This window comes from Microtus oregoni, unplaced genomic scaffold (assembly GCF_018167655.1).
Source record: "Microtus oregoni isolate MIOR12 unplaced genomic scaffold, Mior012 000029F_ref0000214, whole genome shotgun sequence".
Taxonomy (NCBI): Eukaryota; Metazoa; Chordata; class Mammalia; order Rodentia; family Cricetidae; genus Microtus; species Microtus oregoni.
In genome coordinates this window covers 15,329,567-15,351,136 of record NW_024543088.1, presented here as the reverse complement: position 1 = coordinate 15,351,136, position 21,570 = coordinate 15,329,567, and the positions used below count along the sequence as shown (strand labels likewise).

The following is a 21,570-nucleotide window of genomic DNA, read 5'->3' as shown; positions in this document are numbered from 1 at the left end:
GAGTAAGGGCCCTGGACTCCCATGGTAGAAAGGGAGCACTAACTCTGGCAAGCTATCCTCTGACCTCCACTGCTTGCTATGGCATGTGTGTAACCCTCTACCCCCAAATAAACACATGTAAAAAACAAAGCACACAAAACTGAGGGACCAGAGAGCACAGAGGTGGAGGCAGGGCTGAATGGGGCTCAAGTCCCTAGCTGGGAAGAGAAGGAAGGAGTCGCTCAGATACCTACCTACAGGTCCAGGCAGTGGGGCTCCGGTGGGGTCAGGGGGGCGGCCAGAGGTCTCCTTCGAGGCTTCCTCGGCACCCGAGGTGCTGACTACCCGTTTAGAACCACGAACAGGGCTGGTGCGGGTTGGGAGGCCAGGGCTGGGGAACAGGCGTAGGGGCTGGATCTCCTGGAGTAGGGGAGTAGAGAATAATTTATGTCTAAGTGTCCCCCCTCATTGTGTCCCCACATCCTCTTGCATCCAACTCACGTGGCTGAAGAGTTCATTTGTCAGACCTAGGTAATTGTGAAGCGCCAGGAAGGTCACTCTCTGCAGCCTCACCATGATGATCTGCAGGAGTGGGGGGCAGGACCAGAAGAGGGGAGCGGTCAGGATCAGCAGCCATCATCAGCAGCCTCCATGGAGGTCTGCTGCTCAGGAGTGATAAGCAACAAGTCTGCCTATCCACCGCCGCACTGATGCCTGGGATAGGTGGGGTGGGTACCAGGGTGGGGTGCTCTGCCGCCCACGGAGGAGGTGAAGGGCCAGCTGACCTGCACCACTCGCACCAAGCTCTCAGGGTACTTGGTGAAGACAGCCGAGAAGGCTTCCACTGGGAGTCTCAGTACCGTAGAGTCCCGGGCAGCCCTAGCTGACACAGTCCGCTGGGGATGCTGGTGACCCTGGGAGATGGGTGGAAGAAGAGGTAAGATCTATGAGACCACTCACTGTTCCTTGCAACCTTCCTGGTGCAGGTGACCACTAGCAGCATTGGAGCTGATGAAATGGGGCCTCCCACCTCTCTACCCAGCATGGAACTGTCACTCACGGTGATGACGTCAAGGATACTCAGAAGGCTGTTGACGCTGTCTCCAGGGACCACTTCCTTCACCACACACTCCTTCCCGTCCTGAGACACAGGGACCACTGATCATTGCCAGCCTCCTCCTAGAGGCTGTCATTGGACCTCACCTCTGACTCATCCCAGTAATAACCAACCTCCTAACCAGCTGCTGTTTTCTGCCCATCACTCCTTGCCCATTTGTGTGGACCTCCCCAAACGGTCACTCCATCCTCTGATATTTTTATAGCATTAGAATTAGAACCCAGAGACCCTGCATGTACTGGGCAAGCGCTCACCAGCGAGCACTTTCCTGGGGAATTCTAGGTAGGAGATCTACCATACCTACTGCCCCCTCACCGGGCAAAGGTTCTACCATTGAGCTCCACATGAAGTCATCATTAACCTGACTTCTGACCACACAACTCCAAAAGTAGTGCCTAAGTCCAGGAGAGATGTGCAGTGCCCACCCTCTCACGGTGGCTCCGAGAGGTTCACTCACAGGCCCTGGCAGGCAGAGCTCCAGTAGCCCATCTTGAACCACGTAGATGCTGGCATCTGGTTGACCGGGCCGAAAGACGTAGTCGCCCTGGCCAAGACGCTGGAAAACCATGTGCCGGCAGAGCTCCAGGAAGAGCGGCTTCTCAAAGTGACCCAGCACCCTGTAGAATGGGCAGTGAGAGAGGGATGGAGGGGGTCAAAGCAGCCCCAGGCTGTGCAGGAACCTCAAAGCATCCAGACCCCGACGCTTACCGAACATTCTTGAGCATGTAGAGCACCTCAGAGGGGAGGTGGGAATTGGCCAGGTCGCCTTCTGTGAGGTCAGCCTCCAGCACTGAAGGTGGGGGCTCCTTCCGCTGTAGGGTGGGAGTCTCCTTCTGGATACGCAAGATCCTGATGGGAGGAAGGGTTGGGTCAGTGGTTCTCAACCGAACACTACAACCCTTTAATACAGTTCCTCATGTTGTGGCGACCCCAACGATAAAATTATTTTCATTGCTGCTTCATAACTGTAATTCTGCTACTGTTATGAATTATAATGTAATATCTGTGCTTTCTGATGGCCTTAGGCGACCCCTGTGAAAGAGTCATTTGACCTCCCCAAAGGGGTCTCGAGCAACAGTTTGAGAACTGCTGGGTTAGAGGAATGACAGAAAGCTCAGGCACCCATTTACCCCTTCCCTCTGGTTTATACAGAGCAAATTCCGGCCCATTGTCTAGATCAGGCCCTCTACTTACTTTTATCATTAAAGTTTTATTAGAACACTGCCGTGATAATTCACTCATGTATTACTTATTACCTCTTACTTCAAAGGGAGAGCTGAATAGCCAGCACAGAGACTATATATGTATGCCCCACAAAGCCTAAAATGTTTACTATATGACATTTTACAGAAGAAATTCATGGTGCAAATTTCAGGGACTTGCTTCCCCAGTCACAGGGCTCCGGAATGGATCCTCTAATTTGCCAGGGGTTTATTTTATTCATTCACAATTTCACACATCTATCTAATGGACTTTAATCGTACCCTCCATCATCCTCTCTAGCCCTCACCTCCTTCTTTTGGGGAAGTTCCCTTCCTACTTTTGTGGGGTGTCTGGTTTATTTTTGTGGCCCTCGGCATTTAACTAGGGGTGCCTGCAGGAGCATGAGTTGGAGGTTATTTACTTGAGCAAGGGCAACTTCCTGGTGACTACACCATTGAGGACTATGGCTCAAAGCATCACTGATAATCCATACTTCCTCAGGAAGGGGTGGAGCCTCATGAACCCCGGCCCCTGGCCTCAGTAGGGTCAATGACCAACTCAGATAGCAATCTGACATTCAGGCTGCAGGCAGAAAGAGCACTTGCACAGGAGACCTGAAAGTCATTCCAGCTCACAGAGTCCTGAGCAAGCCTCGGACATGAGCGTGCTCTGAAGACCCTGGATACAGACTTCTGTTCTCTGGAAAGACCTTTCTCTGGGTTTTTGTTTTGTTTTGTTTTGTTTTCAGGAAGCAGGGGCCAGGGCAAGGGCTCAGTGGAGAGCACCTGTTGTACAAGCAAGAGGACTTGAGTTTAATCCTCCACACCGACATCCTTTGCCAACCTGAGCCATCTTCCCAACCTGACCAGAACAAACTAGAAACAAATAACCCTTCTACCCAAATCATAGAAAGCTCTGCAACATCATGGTTTGCCACCCAGTCAAGGATGGCCCCTGGAGTTAAATAATACAGCCTTGAGAAAGACTTTCAGGTAGACCTCCTGCTGCAAGAAGATCCAAGAAACCATTTCTTAATTTACAGAGATTCCTCTAAGAGCCTTCTCAAAGACACCAACAAACACCCGAGTCAACCTTCCTGTTTCTTTTCCTTTCCCTCCCTTCCTTCCTTTCTTCCTTCCTCCCTCCCTCCCTCCCTTCCTACCTTTCTTCTTTCCTTTTTTCTTTCTGGCTTTCTGAGGCAGAGTTTCTCTGTGTAACAGCCCTAGCTGTCCTAGAACTCACTTTGTAGCCCAGGCTGGCCTCAAACTCAAAGATATCTGCTTGCCTCTGTCTCCCAAGTACTGGAATTAAATGTGTGCGCCACCACCATCCAGCTTCTCCCTATGTTTCTAACGCAAAGGAATTACTTTCCTAAAATTTTTAACTTATATTTGTCTATTTATTTGTGTATGCATAGGTCAGAGGATGACTTGCAAGAGTCAGTTCTCTCCTTCCCCCACGTGGGTTCCAGGAATGGAGCTCATGTCTTCAGACTCAGCAGCAAATGCCTTTACCCCCTGTGCTATCTTACTGGCCAACAAAGAAATTCTTAAAGATGGCAAACATGATAGGCACAGGACTGTCATGCCAGTTACTCAGGAGGCTGAGACAGAGGGATCACTCATTCAAGGCCTGACTGGGCTACAGAAAAAATTCAAGACCTACCTGGATAAGTTAGCAAGACCTGGTCCCCCCCCCCCCCCCAAAAAAAAAAAAAGTATAGCGCTTGAGTTTGGCTCACTGATAAAACTGCTTAACTAGCACGGCCAGGTCTCTGAGTTTGATACTATGTAATAATAATTTGATACTGTGCACCAAATTAAATATGCTTAGTAAAACAGAAAAGTAGGGCCAGCAAGATTGCTCGTGGGTAAAGGTACTTTCTGCCAAGTCTTATAACCCGGGTTTAATCCCGGGGATTCACGTGGTGGAAGGAGACAACCAGTTGCCACGCACATGCTATGCCATGTGCACCTCTACATGTGAACACATATGCAATAAATAAACAAATTTTAAGTAAAGTAGGGGCTAGGGATATAGCTCAGTGACAGAATGCTTTCTGCAAAAATAAATAAAAATGAAAGCTTGCTGTAAAAATAAATGAATGAATGAATCAATCAATGAATGAACGGGGGTGTGGTTCAGTTGGTAGAGTGCAAGGCCTTGGGTTTAATTCCCTGGACCATATAGACAAGGCATGGTGATATATCCAACACAAAGGAGAACCGGAAGTCAATGTGAGTCCTGCCTATATAGAAAGTTCCAGGCCAGCCTGGGCTAAATGAGGCCTTGTCTCAAAAACCAAAACAAACCCAAGCAAACAACAACATACACACATACACATGATAGCTCCTAGGGAAAAAGAACTACCCCAGGTGAACAACACAGAGAACTCAAGAGAGATGCTCTCCTGTATGGAAAGAGTGATGCCCGTGGAGAAGAGAATCCTGAAACAGCCCCTCTAGCTAGCCACACAAACATTGAGAAAAAAAAAAACTTCAGTACGTCGCCTTCAATAAACTCTCCAATATGGCAAAACACCAGGTGTAGATACCTAAAGACATGGTAGATAGCCTTTGGGACAGGGGAACATTATCGAGACAAGTCTTAAGCCACAGGCTTGCCTATACCATAAGCATTATGTCTGGGAAAGCAGAACTCTGAGACAGCTGCTGCCAAATGAAAGCCTTGAGATGGCCCTCTGATGTGGAGCCTCCAACTCTGAGGTACAGGCATGAGCTGACCCCTGTCCACCACTTGATATTGTACCCAGTGTCAGCCTTACTTCTTGGCAATGTTAAGCATCTTCAGTTTCTTCTTCATGCGGGGCCGGGAAGTGGTGGAGACTGATGTGTCCACCAGGGAAGAAGTGGATTGTGATACCTGGGAGAATTAAGAATATGAAGTCAATTAGAGAAAGAGGAAGGGCAGATCCAAGGGGACCTTATATAAGGGCAGAAGTGTCCCCTAGTAAGTGTAAGTAGGAAAAGGGCCGAGTTCCTATGGTCAGCCAGGCCAGCAGGAGGTCCTGGAACTCACCTTCCGCATAATCTTCCGGCCATAGAAAAGCACTTTATCCCGCTTCCGGAACCGATACCGGGGGCCCTCCGGGGCTGGAGTTTCTGGGGATAGGTGGGAGAGAAGGGAGGGTGCTTTGAGCTCCACGCAGGCTCCAGCAAATTCCCCACCTCTGCCCCTTGGGCTCTTCGGGTATTGAAGCTCCCCTTCCATCCCTACAGTCTTTTCCCAGAGGGGCCCTTTGAATCCTCACTCTGCACCCGTAGCCTCCGCACCACCAAGAGGATGAGCACAGCGGTGACCAGCACCGCCACTCCGGCCCCGATCATCACGCCCAGCACCTGCGGAACGAACGGCACAGGCTGGGCACCGCATATCCGTCTCACCAAGCCCTCCTCCGGGGCCTTTAGAATCACCTCTGCCCCAGAGGAGGTCGTATTCAGCTCGTGACTCGGTGTCCCCATCTGCAGAATGGGTCAATGCCGGTTCCCTTCCCACCTCCACGGGGGAAGCGACTGACTCTTCCCTCAGGCTGGGTATCCCGCGATGCATGCCGGGAAACGTAGTTTCGCCTGCACATTCATCGTTCTCGAAGAGAGAATCCCGCGGCGTATAGCAAGCCCGCCGGGAGTTGTAGTCCAGTGCACAAATTCCCCAACCCTTACCATTCCGGTTTGCAGTGGAGCCTCCATTGGTTGTTTCAGACTAGGTAGCAGGTCTGATAGCCTGCAGTCCTGGAAATCGAGGAGCAGAAGGGAGCAGAGCAAGATGTCAATCAAGCCTACCCAGCCCTGATCACAGGCTCTTACCCCAGTTCTACTCACAAACCACGCCCCCTAGATACCTTTGGCCTGGATGACTTCTCCATTCGCCAGGGTTTGGGTGGGAGCGGCTAGAGGGGTTGCTGCTGGACAGAGGGATGCGGGGCAAATTGACCTCTCATCCCGGATCTAGGGGTGAGATCAACCCCAGCTCCTTATTTGACCCCCTTGCTTATACATAAGGCTGACCAGACTCCCCAACATATTCATCAGCACCTAATGGCCAACGGGTAGTGGTCCAGTCAACAGCTCCCTGGCAGGTGTCCTTAGGCCATGGTCTCTTCTGAAAGTGGTTCCTTCGTTAGCCTTGGCTTTTCGTAGGTCTGACTAGTCTTGACTAACAAACCCTCAGGCTGGACGCCCTCCTACATCCTGTTAAGACTTGATGTTCCACTCCAGGAAAAGCTAGGACCCGTAAGCCAGGAAGCTGAGGCGACAACAGGACTCTGGGCTCCTAACCCAAGCCTGTCCCATCGAGAAGTTTGGGAGCTGGGGCGTTGAGCACTGCCATGGACTCTCTTGGAAATGGGACCCTAAGGCCCTCGGGGTGGGATGAGCTCCCAAAGTGTTATAGATTTACGCTTGCAGATTGAACTGTCATGAAACAGGAAAGTTACGGTGCGGAGTATCCCTGGGATCAAAGGAATGATGCAGGCAGTATAACCAGGGACGCCGGAATTGGGGGAGGGTAGGAGGGGCGGCGCACTGGAAAGTTACTGAGAGATCGGGAGATATACATAACTACTATCTAAAAGTCTAGGTGTTGGGAGAGCACCCGAGCTTCCTGGAAGGTACCGAGGGAAGATGTAATGCTACCGGGACTCTTTTGGGACGCTGGAGATCTTTTTGATACCTTGAACTATTAATGCGAATTTAGAGGGATAGCAGAGCCCTGAGATGCTACCTGGAACATCGTTAGAATAACTACTCCTCTTCTGTACTCCAGGAGGCACCTGGCTATGGAAGCGGAAACACCGGCACAAGGAACTCGGGAATGGGGGTGGGGTGGGAGCATCAGAAAGTCGGGACCTACCCGGAATCAGAGGACAAACCGATACCGGACAAAGCTGAAGCTTGCTAACGGTCCTCGAAGGGACATCCTTGCTCGGTCGATGGAAACTCGGACCACCCAGGAGCTGCAACCAGTGTTCACCCAGCGTTGGCCAACACCCCTAGCTTTCCGTCCGCAGCCGCGGTACCTTTAAATTATTCCACTGCAAGGCACGCCCCAGCTCCGCCTCCCGCCAAGCTTGGAAGGTCGCGCTGCACCAGCCAAGCCGAGTGTGGCAGCCTCTTAAAGGAGCTGACTTGTGGAAAAAGTCAGCTTTTTTTTGTGGGGGTGCCCTCCCACCCCAGCTACAAATTAGATCATCACGTTTATGTTCCCTTTTATTTAACAGCAACCCTACATGCCCTCCCTTTCCCAGTGTCCGATTCGACAAGTCCACAAGGCCTGTCAAAACCAAATTCGAAAAATAAATAAGCTGGGGTTCCAGCAGTACAGGGGATAAAGTCTATGGCGATGATCCTGGAGTCAGTTCACCAGCAGCGAATGGTCCTCCGGGGAGTCCCTGGAAAAGAGAAGTGGAAAGAAGGAGCTTTGGATCTCTGGCACACACGCCTTCCCCTAGGCTCTATCAACCCACAACCCACACCTGGGGCTCCAACCTTCCACAGCAGCAGAGCAGGCTGCAAGCCGAGCCACTTCCGCGCCGGAACTTGCCAGAAGTGGGACTATCTTGGCACTGCTCGATGTAAGCCTGGAGCTCACTCTTCTCTGTGCCAGTACCTCCCGGGTGCTGGGGAGAGACGATGCCCCAAAACAGCATGAAAGTTGGTCCTGACCGCTAAAGCTCTTAAGGTGCAGTCAACTGGGTGCCCCACTATTTCTCCGATGGGACCGCCTTGGACTCACTTCTGGACCTTTGCCTTGTAGCTTGCTTCACTGTAGAAACCTTTTCCATCCCTGGATGTGGCCACAGGTCTCAATTTTATTGGTTTAGTGCCCTCTGCTGTAGGCCAGGAGCCTACACTGTGTATTTTAGCAATCTATCTTAAAACAAGGCAACTCTCAGCTATGAATGTGAGGCCTGAACTCCTACATCCAAAGGTGCTACAGGAGTGTGCTCCAGCAAGACTCAAGGTGGCTGCTTGGGGCCTGGGTGACAGTACTATACTTGTGGGATGGCTACAGACCATCCATGTGGGAACGGGCACACATCTGCTATCAATGACATAGAAGGAGGCAGGGTCCCAGGAAAACCTTCTTCTCAAGACTTCCTGGGGCCACCACTATTTTTCCAGGCCCTTTCTGGCTACCATGTCTTGAATCTTCCAGTCTTGAAGTATGCTCTCCCTTGGGATTCCATCTCTCCAATCCAGAATTCTTAAGGAGTAGAGGGGAATATTCTAAGCAGCCACCTGCCACAAAGGCTTTCTGGATACTTATGTATATTTGCTTCATTTGTACGCATGTGTGCTTAGCTCCTGTGTCTTCTTGGGTGCTAAGAAAAAGTTGTTTTCCTGCAGGCTGTGGGAGGCTGAATGAGAGGACAGTGGGGTATCAGGGAGGCAGGAATCACACTCAGTGTGGAGTACACTGGGCATCAAGTGGTCACCATCCATCTAGTGCTAATGGGAAATATGAATAGTACATGGATTGATAGCCACTAGCAAGAGGTATAAAAGAAGCATGCAAAGCTACAGAAGGACCCTGATACAATTGGTATTAGGGTAGGGCTGGAAAAGCTTCTAAGCTGGAAACGTGGCTCAGTTGGAGAGCAATCACGTAGTGTTCGGGAAGCCCTGGATGCCATTCCCAGCACCACATACACTTGATGTGGTGCTAAGTATCTATAAGCCCAGCACTCAGGTGGGGGAAGCAGGAGGACAGAAGTTCAAGGCTATTCTCCAAGGGCAGAACTTAACAGGCCTGTAAGATGGTTCAGAGGGTAAATAAAAGTATTTGACATCAACCCTGGTGATTCCACATCATGGAAGAAGAGAACGGACTTCCACAAACAACACTATGCTGTGCACAACCCTCTCCCACCCCCCAAATAAGAAAATGTTTGAAAAAGATCATATGGGAGAGGGAGGAGGCCAGTGAGACAGCTCAGCAGGCCTCGAGCTCAGGTCTATGACTCATGTGGTGAAAGGAGAGACCCAATTCCGGCAGGTTGTCCTCTGACCTCCACACATGTGATGAGATGTGTGTGTAAGGGTGTATGCATACACACACACACACACACACACACACACACTGAGGAGAGAGTAAATAAAATACACGTTTTTGTTTTGTTTTTGTTTAGCAGGACTACAGAAATCTGTCCTTTCCCACCCACCAGCTGAATGCAGCTGTGATATGCCCTAGGCTTCTCTTTCAGGATGACCCCCACACACAACCCCAACTACCCACAAATCCAGTTCCAGCCTGCTCTCTCCTCGGACTGTCTTTCCTGCTTGACCTACTGTGACCCCAGGTCAACTCTGTGAAGTCAGGCAGCCCTTGGAACTAATTCAGGAGGAGGGGAGAAGGAAAAAGGATTCCGAGGAAGGGAGGAGGGTAAAGATGGCTGACCTTGATGGTGTCGTAGGCTCCTGTGATCAGTGCAATGAAGAGACTCAGCACCATGTAGATGAAGAGGCTGATGAAGGAGTAGAGGTAGAGCTGGGAGAAGAGCCACACCAGGCTACTGCGACCCTGCTGGGCCTGCATGGCTGCGAATGTCACAAACATGTCGTCCCCGTTGATGAGCGAAAACAGACACTCAGAAACCATGGACAGCGAGCGGAACTGTAGACAGTGAGAGGATAGGTATGGCTGGGGTTGTCAGGCTCACCAGGGGTCAGCGGCAGAATGACTGGCAACTGGCCCATCTGAGGGTCATCATATCAATGGCGAGGTCGGGGAGTTAAAGGTCACAGGCTCAAGGACTGTCAGAGGGGCTGATAGGTGGAGTAACCCAAGTCAAGACAGTCATCAGTGACCACAAGAATGACCTGGTCACAGGGTCAATGTCAGGATCACTGGGGGTCAGAGGGGACAGAATATAAAACTGCTACAGGGTGCAGAGGAGGTGGCTCAGCTGGTAAAGTATGAGATCCCACATTTGAGCCCCAGCATCTACATAAAAAATTGGGTGTGGAAGTGTGCCTGCAATCCCAGAACTGGAGAGGTGAAGACAGGAGGATCCCTTGGGGCTCAGAGGCCAGATAATTGATCCTGATCATGGGTTACAGACTAATTAGACCCTGTCTCAAAAGAAAAAAACCAAGATATGGCTGGACACGATGACACTCCCAGCATTCTGGAGGCAGAAGCATGCATGCCTGTGAGTTTGAGGCTAGCCTGTTTATATAGTCAGTTCCAGGATAGTCAGGGCTACACTATGAGACCCTGTCTTAAAACAAAACTATTTGGGTGAAATTTTTTTTTAGAAATGACAGCAAAGGTTGACCTCTGATTTCCATATACATGTGCATACACAGTACATGTATACATGCGCTCACACACATGCACAATTTACTTACACAGATGGTAAAACAAAACCTACAAGTCTGTAGGTATGGTAGCAGAGGTCAAGGTGGGTCTTTCAGGTCATCAGATCAACAACTAAGAGACCAGAGGCTGGGAGAGGGGTGGGAGCCTGGGGCCCTTTGGCAGTTCACAAATACAGCCCCCAATAGCCCATACCTTCACATGGTAGGGCCCCAGGACAATCCAGCCACAGAAGCAATAGCCCAGGTAGATGACAGCCACACAGCAGCAGAAACGCATGACACTGGGCAGTGCCACACGCAGTGTGGCAATTAGGATCTGCAGAGAAGAAACGGAACCACAGTGAAGGCAATGGCCACAACCCAACTAGCTCTCAAATGGCAGGGAGGACCTCACCAATGTGACCGCTGCTGAGTTTAGATAGGGCAGGACCCACCTGGGAGGAGCCTAGGACATACCACAGCTGGATTCAGCTGGACGGGCAGGTAGGGACAGGCTCCCGTGGTCCTGCCCGGGTACAAAGACGCGTATGTCTGTGGTAGGTGGGTATAAGAAAGAGATTTGTGGTTTGGTAATGGAGCTCGGTTGTAGAGTGCCTAGTACGCACAGGGCCTTGAGTGTGATCCCTGGCGCTACCTAAAACCAAGCATGATGGCATACAGCTATCATTCCAGCACTTGGGAGGCAGAAACTGAAAGAACAGGAACTCAAGGTTATCTTCAACTGTGTAGTAAGGCCAGCCTGGGCTACACAAGACCTTGCCTTTAAAAAAAAAAATACAAAGCTGATGGTAGTGGTGCATGCTCTTAATCTCAGCACTCAGGGAGGCAGAAGCAGCAAAATCTCTCAGTTCAAGGCCAATATGGTCAGGACTACACAGAGAAACCGCGTCTCAAAAAAAACCAAAACCTAAAACTAAAAAATAAAGATGTGGTGGTGCACATCTTTAATCCCAGCACTCAAGAGGCAGAGGCAGGCAGATCTCTGTGAGTTTGAGGCCAGAGCAAGTTCCAGGACAGTCAGGGCTACACAGAGAAACCCTGTCTCAAAAACTTGAAAATAAATAAAAAGATAAATAAAAGGAGAAGAAAGGTGTTTGTGATGGGTCACCGACTGACAAGAATTAGTGACTGCTTTGTGTGCTTGGGTTTGTTTGAGAACTTGGGGCAGATGATACCCAGGGCCGGCTCAGGGGCAGGAGACTTACGTTGTATTTGTGGAAAAAAGTCAGGTAGCGGATGACACCAACCCAGACGAGCAGTGTGGAGGTACCCAAGAGGATGCTGCAGACATCATAGCTAGCTAGGTTCTGTAGGCAGGAGTGAGGGATCAACTCGTAGGCATACTCTACAAGGGGGGGGGGAGGTGGTCCCCAAACAGGCAAAGACATGAAGACAGAGACACAGGACCCCGAGAGCAGGTCACTGGAAGGACTTGTACCTTTGCCTCAATGCCGATCTTCATGACAGTGCCCGAGATGGTAAGCACGTCACTGGTAACCAATAGGATGTACCAGCCATTGACAAACTCGAGCCGTTCCCACAGACTGATTTCCCGACCCCGTCGCCGCCACATGAATGCAACAAACTCCTATGGGAGGAGCCCAGGTGAGGGTCTATCTAGAAACTACTAGGCCATCACCCCCACCATGGCCCCAGGGCTGGGCAAGGCGGGCACCAGCGCTCGTGACACCAGGGCCTCACGTTCTGCAGTAGGAAGCCACGTAGCAGTGAGCGGGCACACAGCAAGAAAGACAGGGAGCAGGTGAGGATGACCACCACATCAAATAGAAGCCGGAAGCTGTTGTCTCCTACAGGAAGGAGGGTGGGTCCCATCAAAATTCACATGGGGCCATAAGAGGTTGGGGCTAGGGGTTGGGCCAAGGAAGGAGTCCTAGAGGAGAGGGTGTGTGTGTGTGTGTGTGTGTGTGTGTGTGTGTGCATGGCTGGTTTAGGGCCATCAGTAGATTTAGGGATTCCCTAGCATGGAAAGTGTCAAAATTCCTGATGAACACTGATATGGAGCATAATTCTTTTGCAGTGTTAAGTCAAGCACTCTACCACTAAAATACATCCCAACCCTGTTTTGTTTGGTTGTTTGTCTCAAAGACAGGATCTCATATATCCCAGGCTGATCTAATACTTACTATGTTGTAGTAATAGGAGCGGCAGGGCTGCATCCCCAGCACCCCAGCCGCCTGGCTAGCTTATGCCCGAAATAACAACACACAAACTGTATTCATTTAAACACTGCTTGGCCCATTCTCTTCTAGGCTAATTCTCACATATTAATTTAGCCCATTTCTAATCATCTGTGTATGGCACCCCAAGGTGCGCTTACCAGGAAGATTCTAGCCTATGTCCATCCTGGGTCGGAGCTTCATCCCGGGAGCGGGACATGGCGTCTCTCTCAGGCGTCTGTTCCCAAGAGAGCTGTGGAGTCTCTGAGCTCACTTCCTCTTCCTCCCAGTATTCTGTTCTGTTTACTCCTCCCACCTATCCTCTAACCAATAAAATGGGCCAGGGCAGTTCCTTTATTAGCCAATGACCTTCCTCCATCACTATGTAACCAAGGTTGGTCTTGAATTCAGCCTCCAGAATACTAGGATTACAGGAAAGCTAATTTTTTTAAAAAATAATTTCAAAGCACTGAGAATTGAAGATATGACCTCATATCTGCTAGGAATTACTCTGCTACTGAGCTACATCTCCAGTCCATTTAGTTTTATTTTGAGACAGGGTCTTGCACAGCCCAGAGTAATCTGGGATTCACGACATAGTCAAGGTGACCTTGAACTCCTAACCCTTGTGCTAGGAGTATAAGAAAATATTTATTTACTCATGTATTTATTTGCAGTACTAGTGACTAAATCACTAGTATTGCATGCTAGGCAACAATTGTACCACTGTCATCTTTTTACTTTTTGTTTTAAGGTCTCTAAATTGCCCAGCTGTCTTTGAGTTCACTCTGAAGTCCAGCAGGCCAGGCAGATTTTGAATTTGTGATCATCCTACATCACCCTCCTAAAGAGTTGGGATTAGAGGCCTGCCTACTTGTGGTGGACTTGACTGGGTCCAGGACACTCCCAGGCAGGTTATGCATGACTGACAGTGGTCTAGGACTCACAGACAAGGCGTGAAAGGTAAGGACGCTGGACAGTACTATAGGAGGCCCAGGAAACACCTGGGAGTTAGGACTGTTTGGGGGGCAGTGTGTGGGGGCGGTCTGAAGGTAGGAGGGTTTTTACCATGTCTGGAGACGCTGGGATGTTTGCACTCCTGGATGTGGGCCTGGGTCTCCAGGCGGATAGGGATTCGCCCACTGTGTGCTTTATTGTCAAACGTGATCTGAAGGGGTAAGGCAGAGTAAGCCTGAGCAGCCCCAAGTACCAGCTCCCAACCCCCATGACAGATGGCCCAGGTCCTAGCTTCTACCCCATCACTCTCATACCATCTTGGTGAAAGCTCTCTGATGCCCCCTAACCAGGCAGAGGGTGCATGGGAGTCAATCTGCTCACCAGGACACTGAAGGTGTAACAGTCTGGGATCTCATTGTTGATGAGGCTCTGCAGGTTAATCGTCTTCAGCTGGAAGTGGATGGTGACGTTGATCAGCCTATTGGGGGAGGCTTAGGTGAGGGTCAAGGGCTCAATGTCAGTCGCTATCCTGTGCTGACTCTGCAGCTAGCAGAGGAAACAGCTGTGGTGGCTCCAGCCCCCCGACAAACCCCATGAAAATGGCTTCAGATCCAGATGCCTGGACTCTTGCCACCTCCACCCACCCCATCCTCAGCTGGGCCCTTGAGCCCCTCAAGGAATCAATCCCCTCAAGAGAAAATGGTAATACTTGTGGAATTTCAGTGTGAGGTTCTTGTAACTGGTGCTGCTATCCAAGAGCTCCAAGTCCTCACTGGGGATGTCGGGGGGTCTGTCAGGAGGATCCACCTGGATACAGTCTGAAGACAGGTAGTCACGTCACGGAAAGGACTCAGGGCGCTGGGGAGGCCCAGGCCAGTTTCCCACAGTTCTGTCAGGCCTTCTTCACTGTTTCAACTCCCATTTTATGCTTTATTGCTTTTTTCCAGCACTAGGGATCAAGCCTAGAATTTGTGTGCTAGGCCAGAGTTCACCAGAGCTATACCTTCAGCCCTCCCTTCACACTTGACCTTTTGCTGCCTCCACCCAAACCAGGGTTATGATCTACCTTATGCTCTACAGAGACCACAGCGTCCCACGGGCTCTCTGAAAGCTCAGTGAGTGGATGGCATTCAAAACAATGCCTGGCTCTTCCTGCGGCGTGCATTCCAGTAAGCACGCTGCACACGTCAAATTGTTCATGATTATACAATCTGATCACACAGACAGACAGCTGACAAGGGCAGGATTTTACACACTTTTTCCTTTTTCTCTATTTCCCTTTCTTCCACAGCCTCACTGGGGCATTCTAGGCAGGCTCTCTAGTGCTAAGACATATCTGTAGCCCCTAGGTCAGGATTTTAATCCTGGAAACCTAAACTCCCCAAAATTAGGCCCTGCCCTGGCTACTCACCAGTGACTACCCTTGGGTCAATGTCAAAAGTATCATTGGCTGGGTCCACATGGCCACGGTGGTAGTACCGCTGGCAGAGAGCCAGAGCAGAGCCATTGGCCCAAGGACCACCCCCACCACGGACGTAGGCATACCGGCCCAGGGATATGTCAGGCAGGATCAGGTACTGTGAATAGAGAGAAGAGGGCCTGTCAGCCCCACCTGTGCTGCACAGTACTCCTGCAACCCTCTCACACCCCCTACCTGGTCCACCGCGTAGAAGATGGCTTGGTAGAGCTGTTCCCGTGTGTAGGCAGCAAAGGTGTCATCAGCGCCATCAGAGTAGCCCAGCAGGAAGAGATGTCGGAAGGCGATGGTGTTCTCTTCCCGGAATGTCACTACCAGCTGATTGCTGAGCCCAAAGAGAATGAGCTGCCAAGAAGGAGCCAGAGGTTGGCAAGGAAGAAAAAGAGAATCCAAGAGATGTTCCCTGGGCGAGACAAGGCCCTACTGGCACTGCAGGGGGAGCCTGTAATTTGCTATTCAGTCAGAGATAACCTTGACCCTGACCTTCCTGGCTGCGTACCTCCCAAGTGCTGGGATAACAGGTGTACACCACCACACCTGGTTTATGCAGTACCAGGGATGAAACCTAGGGCTTCATGCACACCAGGCAAGTGCTCTACCAGCTGAGATATATCTCCAGCTGTCTTGGGGTTACTACTGTGATGAAATAGCATGACCAAAAGCAACTTGGGGAGGAAAGGGTTTATTTGGCTTACACTTTCACATCTCAGTTCATCACTGAAAGAAGTCAGGACAGGCACTCAAACAGGGCAGGAGCCTGGAGGCAGGAGCCAATGCAGAGGCCATAGAGGGGTGCTGCTTACTAGCTTGCTCTATATGGCTTGCTCAGCCTGCTTTCTTATAGAACCCAGGACCACCAGCCCAGGGGTAGCCCCTTCCACAATGGGCTGGGCCCTCTCTCATCGATCATGAATTAGGAAAATACCCAACAGCTTGTTTACCACCAGATCTTATGGAGGCATTTTCTCAATTGAGGTTTCCCTCCTGTCCGATGACTTTAGCTTGTGTCAGCATATAAAAACCACCAGCTCCTTGTACTTCTTCTTCTTTGCCTTGAGTAACATGGTGCTCTTCACTTCTCATTCCTTAAGTTCCATGCTACGCCCATAAAAGCATCCCCAGTACACAGCACAAGATGGATACTGGTAAACCTCACAGCAGTGGAGTATGGTCAATATGTTTACTGATTGGCAGGTGGTGTGCTAAACCCAAGCCTCCAGGATAAGTACTGCAGGTCCACTTTTGCTGAGAGGAGATCAGGATAGTATCAGATTAACTGGATTCAAATGCTGTCTACCCAGTGCTCAGTCGTGACTCTTAACCTGTGTGAGCCTCAAGGGCATTTAGGTATACAATGGAGGGAAGAGTATGGCCAGTGCTTCTGGGGAGCTACAAGGAGTTCCTGAGCACAAACCTCAGATTCCTTCCTAACTGGTAATATTACGTCATTGTCATTGTGAGGCAGCAAGGGGCCCCTCTGAGATGAGAACAGTGGCTGTGGTGGTTTTGGTGACATTTGGCAGAAGCCCTGCCTGACTGGTCTCACCTGCACAGTGACCACCAAGATCTTGACCACCTGCAGCATCAGCTTGCAGGGCTTACGGCCTTTGGCTCGGAACTTGTCACAGGGACTCATAAAGAAGTACTTGAGGCGGCGGCGGAGGTCTTCCTCTTCTGGGGGCGTTGTTGGGACTGGTGAAGTCCCCACCTGGGTCCCATACCCAGGATTGGGGGTCAGCAGTCTCTCAGTTTCTAAAAGAATGGGAAAAGGTAGTAGAAGATCAGGGATGGACAATGCCCTTTGCGTCCTTCCCCAGCAAGTCCCACCAATCCTACAGGCAAGGGCGAATGTAGGACAAAAACTAGAGCGAGAGCCTGTAAAATAGCTCAGCAGGTAAGGGGTTTACCTCGGAGCCTGACAACCTGACTTTGATCTTCTGAACCCACATGGTGGAAGGAGAGAACCCACCAACTCATCACACGTGCACACATACACAATAAGTAAATGTAATAAGAAGTATTTTATAAAAAAAGAAAAACCAGGGCTGGGATGTAACTCAGCTGTCAGAGTGTTTGTCTAGGAAGCGCAAAGCTCTGAGTCTGATCCCAGCGTAAGAGAAAGTGAGCATGGTGGTGCGCACCTGAACTCCCAGCTCTCAGGAGCTAGAAGCAGGAGGATCAGGAGATCAAGTACATCTTTGGCTATCCAGTAAGTCTGAAGCTATCTTGAGCTACATGAGCCCCTGCTGAGAAAGGAAAGGCAAGTGGGGAGGGTGGAGGTAGGAAGGGAAGAAGGCACAAACGTAATCTGAACACTGGAAAGTTGAGGCAGGAGGATTACAAGCTCTAGGCCAGCATTGGGCCACACAGTGAAAGAAAAAGAAACCTGGCAAGGCACAGGCCTATAATCCAGCACTTGGGAAGTAGAAGTGGGAGGATCAGGAGTTCAAGGTAGCCACAAGTCTGGGGCCAGCCTGGGGTTCTGTCTCAAGGAGAAAGGGGCGGGGGCGTAGGCAGTAAGATAGCTCAGAGAGTGAAGATGTTTGCTACCAAGCTTGGCAGTCTAAATTTATTCTCCTCCCTGAGCCTCAGCCTCATCTTCCAAAAGAAGTAGCCACAATCCTCCATAAATGGAGCACTCGATACTTATAAAGCTTTTATCTCAGAGCCTGGATTGAGGCTAGCCAGAAAAATCCACCAGTTTTCTTGTGGGCTGGGGAGAAGAAGGATCAGCTTTGTCTACGCTGGCTTCTTGGAGAGCTTGGCAAGGCCCCTATACTTATCCCAACTCTAGCCTACAGGTAATTAGCACATAGCAGAGCCCACATTCCAGAGTTCTCAGGACAAATCCCACAAGAATAACCTTTGAACCCATTAGAAACCAGCCCATCCCAGGTCACAGGTCTGGGCCTAACAATAATAAAGGCTGGCATAATGATTCATGTCTGTAAACCCAGCAGAGGTGAAAGTTCAAGTTTTCCCTGAACTACATACCGAAACACAGGCCAGCTTGGGTTAGAACCTGACCCAGAAGAACCCCAAAACTGGGGCTGGCTTATTAAGTAGGTAAAGTAGGTGACTCATTAAGTAGGTGACAACCTGAGTTCAATCCCGGAACCCACATGGTGGAAGAGACAGGTTGCCCCGTGCAACCAACTCACTTATCATCCTTCAGGGGACCACACAGCCAAGAGCCAAATTCCAGCCTCGGTTCGCCTCCCCCAACTCTTCCAGAAACCATTTTCCCCTAAGGCTGAGATCCTGAAACTGCTTTGAGAATCCTGCTAGATCCAGCAGGGAAGAGCCCGTTCTTCAGTGCACAGCTAGGTCTGTGCAGAGCTAGGGCACAGCATGGGGCTCACACCTGCCAGGCAAACACTTGAGAGTTGGAGGCAAGAGAGCTATGAGTCGTAGGCCAGTGTGGGAGAGTCAACTACGAGCACAAAAACAAAGTTCCCAGGCAGCAGCAACTGTTGGAGTCCCCATCAGTCCTGGTTCCTGGTAGCCTAGACTTGTCTCTAACAGCCTAGTCACCTCCACTGGAAGACCTTTCAGGTCTCAGTTGGTCTCTCTCTCTCTCTCTCTGGAACAAAACAAACAACAACAACAAACAGATGTAGTTCCAGGTGGCTTCAACTCACAGAATTGAAGATGGCCTTAAACTCCTGATTCTCCTGCCTCCACCGCCCACATGCTGGATGCTGGGATTGCAGGCATGCCTCTGCTCCTGGCTTTCATCCTCTATCTAACAAAGCTATGTAGTTTTCCCCGCTTTAAGACAGGGTGTCACTGGCTGGCTTGAACTCATAGGAATCCACCTGCCTTTGCCTCTTGGGCCTGAGTGCTGGGATTAAAGGCATACACAACCAGGCCTGGTGAAAATAGATTCATTTGTGCTGCTGGTGATGGAACACAAGCATTCTATCTGTGAGCCATTCTTCCAGCACTAAGCCTACCAGGATGAAGCTGGCCCATGTCACTACCTGTGGTTCTTCAGGTCTGGACCTGGCCCCTCCCTATTTAATCTAGGTGAGCTTGTTTACAAGCTAGTAGGGGAAAGCCAGAGGCAGGCTGTTACTCCCCAGCTAACCTATCCCAGACATTACTGGCCAGGCCTCCCACAGGAGTGTCTGAAGTCAGAACACAGTGGGGATCAACATGAGATTTCACCCCAGATTTCCCCATGGCAGGCCTGGAAGCTGGGAACATACAATCTCAGTTTAGGAAGGCAAGACCGCATGTGTTGTAATCAAGATTCATGGAGGCCATCCCGCTAGCTCCCTTCCTGCCTGCATTTAGGGAAGCTGAGCATTTGAACATTGGCTGCCAGAAGCGAAGCCTTGAGTCTCATGTGAAAGTTACTGAGTTTCAGTAAACTGAGCAACTGGACCTTTACAGCTGGGGACATAGCTCAGTGGTAGTGTGTTTGCTTAGTAAGCGTGTCCCTAGGTTCAATCCAGAGAGAGAAGAGGCAGAGGAGGACTACTTGTCTAGGCCTGTAATCCCGGTGCTCAGAGGCCGAGAAAGGAGGATCGCATATTCAAGTCTGGTGTGGTGGTGCACACATGTAATTCTAGCACTGTGGAGGCAGAGGACTGCCAGGGCTACACAGAAAGACTGTCTCAAAACAACCGAAAACAAAAGCAAAGCAGGTTGAAGTCTTGCCTACAGAATAAAACACTGATCCCAAACAAAACAAAAGCATCACTAACAAAATCCTTGGGTTTCAACTACTGTCCTAATAGGAGAAGCTGGCTGCTGTCTGTGTTCACAAACTGAGCAGAACTAGGTGCTAAAGGTAACACTCTCATAGGTCACATACTACCTGGAAAGAAATGCTCCAGAATAACAATAATAAAGACATCCATGATGACCCATGCCTATAATCCCAGCACAAGGGAGGCGGAAGCTGGGGTTATAAGGAGTCCTGCCCTTTGAAGTTGGAGAAGTTTATGCCCACCCACAGTCAGAGTTCTCGGTACTATCTGCCTCTCTCTCATAAGACTGGCCTTCAGGATGAACAAAAAAAAAAAAAAAAAAAACTCTCTGCCAGAGGTTTGAAAGGCCAGTGTCCATCCACCGGTCCTAGGAACCATCTGCCCATGTCTCCTCCATAGGGCAGCTAAGAAGTCTGCACCAGACTTAAGGGGAAAAACTGAAAGCTTAGTGTCAACTGTTGGGAAAGACGGTGGTCACCCACCACCCAGTTCTAAGAGCTGTGGAAGCTCACTGCTTGAGGCCAAGCGATGCTGGTACCCTTCTACAACCTAGGTTCTGGGAACTATGCAAGCTCTCCACCTAAGTTAGAAATGTTGGTACCCACCCACCACCCAGGTTCCCATGGGGATTCTGGGGAACTTCAGAGCTGGAAACTGGGAGCTCATCCCCCAAGTTCTCTAAGCCTTCTGCCCTTCCCTTCCCAACAGAGCAGCAGAGAAAGTCCGCACTAGACTTGAACGCGAAGCTGGGCGCTCACCGCCCAAGGTCGAGGATGTTGACGCACACACGTTGCCCAGGTTCTAGGAGGCATCTGTCAATCTCTCTCCCATAGGAATGCAGAGAAGACCTCAGAGAACTTCAGAACGTTAAGCTCGCCGCTCGCCGCCCAAGGTCAGGTATGTTGATACCCACCAGACGCCCAGATTCTAGGATCTGTGGAAGCTCTCCGCCTGTGGTCGGAGATGCTGGTGCCCACCCGCCGCCCAGGTTCCAGAAACCCAATGCCCATTTCTCCCGCACTAGACTTGAGGAGCGGAGGGCTGGGCGCTCGCCTTCCGAGATCAAGGAGCCGGACGCGCCCTCCCGCCGCCCGCGCTCACCTGAGCCGCGCTGGCCCGCCGCGGTGGCCATGGCCGCACGGTGAGCGCGGGCGCGGGCGGGTCCGAGCGCGCGCCGCGGTCACTGCGGCCTCGCTCCCTCCCGGCGTCGCTTCAAACCCTCTCGCGTCAGCTGACAGGAGCCTCGGTCACGTGAGCGGGACGCCAGCGCTGAACACGTGACGAATTCTGACCCAGCCTAGGGTGCCAGGGCAGTGCTTCCCCTCCGTCCCTCCATTCCCGCAGTGCGCATGCGCTTCCTCGGTGGCGACGTGCCGGCTAAGGGCAGTCGCGCGGTCCTAGCACCGACTAGCAAGGCTAACAGGTCTGGGAAACTTGATTTCTAGCGTGTGGCAGCGACTGGTTCCGATCTGGCTCCGTGTCAGCCTCTTGACTTCTATGTCTACACTGTTACCCTTCATGGTGTCCGGTGATGACCCTACGTCCTAAGCCGAAAGTACCCTCCCCTCAACTCCCAGAAACTTTTCCGGTCTCCCATCCA

General features: G+C 50.8%; 2 protein-coding genes across 11 annotated transcripts in view; both read right to left on the bottom strand.

Annotated features, from left to right (window-relative positions):
* The window catches only part of Pnpla6 (patatin like phospholipase domain containing 6), a 28,639-nt gene extending 21,307 nt beyond the window's left edge, over positions 1 to 7,332 (bottom strand). Inside the window, exons 1-12 of one of the 8 annotated variants that reach the window (XM_041677666.1) lie at positions 7,172 to 7,332; positions 6,162 to 6,224; positions 5,983 to 6,051; positions 5,571 to 5,658; positions 5,339 to 5,421; positions 5,085 to 5,182; positions 1,805 to 1,945; positions 1,554 to 1,713; positions 1,040 to 1,120; positions 765 to 893; positions 481 to 561; positions 234 to 399 (exon numbers count right to left, since the gene is read on the bottom strand). In XM_041677666.1, the coding sequence (XP_041533600.1) occupies positions 234 to 399; positions 481 to 561; positions 765 to 893; positions 1,040 to 1,120; positions 1,554 to 1,713; positions 1,805 to 1,945; positions 5,085 to 5,182; positions 5,339 to 5,421; positions 5,571 to 5,658; positions 5,983 to 6,051; positions 6,162 to 6,185 (1,120 nt within the window). In that variant the 5' untranslated portion in view covers positions 6,186 to 6,224; positions 7,172 to 7,332. Of the gene's footprint in view, positions 1 to 233; positions 400 to 480; positions 562 to 764; positions 894 to 1,039; positions 1,121 to 1,553; positions 1,714 to 1,804; positions 1,946 to 5,084; positions 5,183 to 5,338; positions 5,422 to 5,570; positions 5,879 to 5,982; positions 6,052 to 6,161; positions 6,225 to 7,171 lie in introns of those variants that run through there. The other 7 variants (XM_041677661.1, XM_041677662.1, XM_041677663.1 and 4 more) reach the window with 7 other exon arrangements.
* A 177-nt stretch (positions 7,333 to 7,509) lies between these two features.
* On the bottom strand, positions 7,510 to 21,296 carry Mcoln1 (mucolipin TRP cation channel 1). Of its 3 annotated transcripts, none has more exons than XM_041677668.1 (15): positions 21,072 to 21,296; positions 16,799 to 17,004; positions 15,430 to 15,597; positions 15,187 to 15,352; positions 14,485 to 14,593; positions 14,157 to 14,253; positions 13,887 to 13,986; positions 12,343 to 12,449; positions 12,080 to 12,229; positions 11,847 to 11,948; positions 11,098 to 11,172; positions 10,835 to 10,957; positions 9,719 to 9,934; positions 7,807 to 7,937; positions 7,510 to 7,709 (listed from the first exon to the last, which is right to left on the bottom strand). In XM_041677668.1, the coding sequence occupies exons 1-15, from the start codon at positions 21,100 to 21,102 to the stop codon at positions 7,673 to 7,675; spliced, it is 1,818 nt and encodes a 605-aa protein (XP_041533602.1). In that variant the 5' UTR covers positions 21,103 to 21,296; the 3' UTR covers positions 7,510 to 7,672. The 3 variants fall into 3 exon arrangements, with proteins under 3 accessions (XP_041533602.1, XP_041533604.1, XP_041533603.1); XM_041677670.1 differs by lacking the exon at positions 21,072 to 21,296 and adding an exon at positions 20,729 to 20,868; XM_041677669.1 differs by lacking the exon at positions 11,098 to 11,172 and having other exon boundaries at positions 21,072 to 21,294.
* Positions 21,297 to 21,570: the final 274 nt, after the last annotated feature.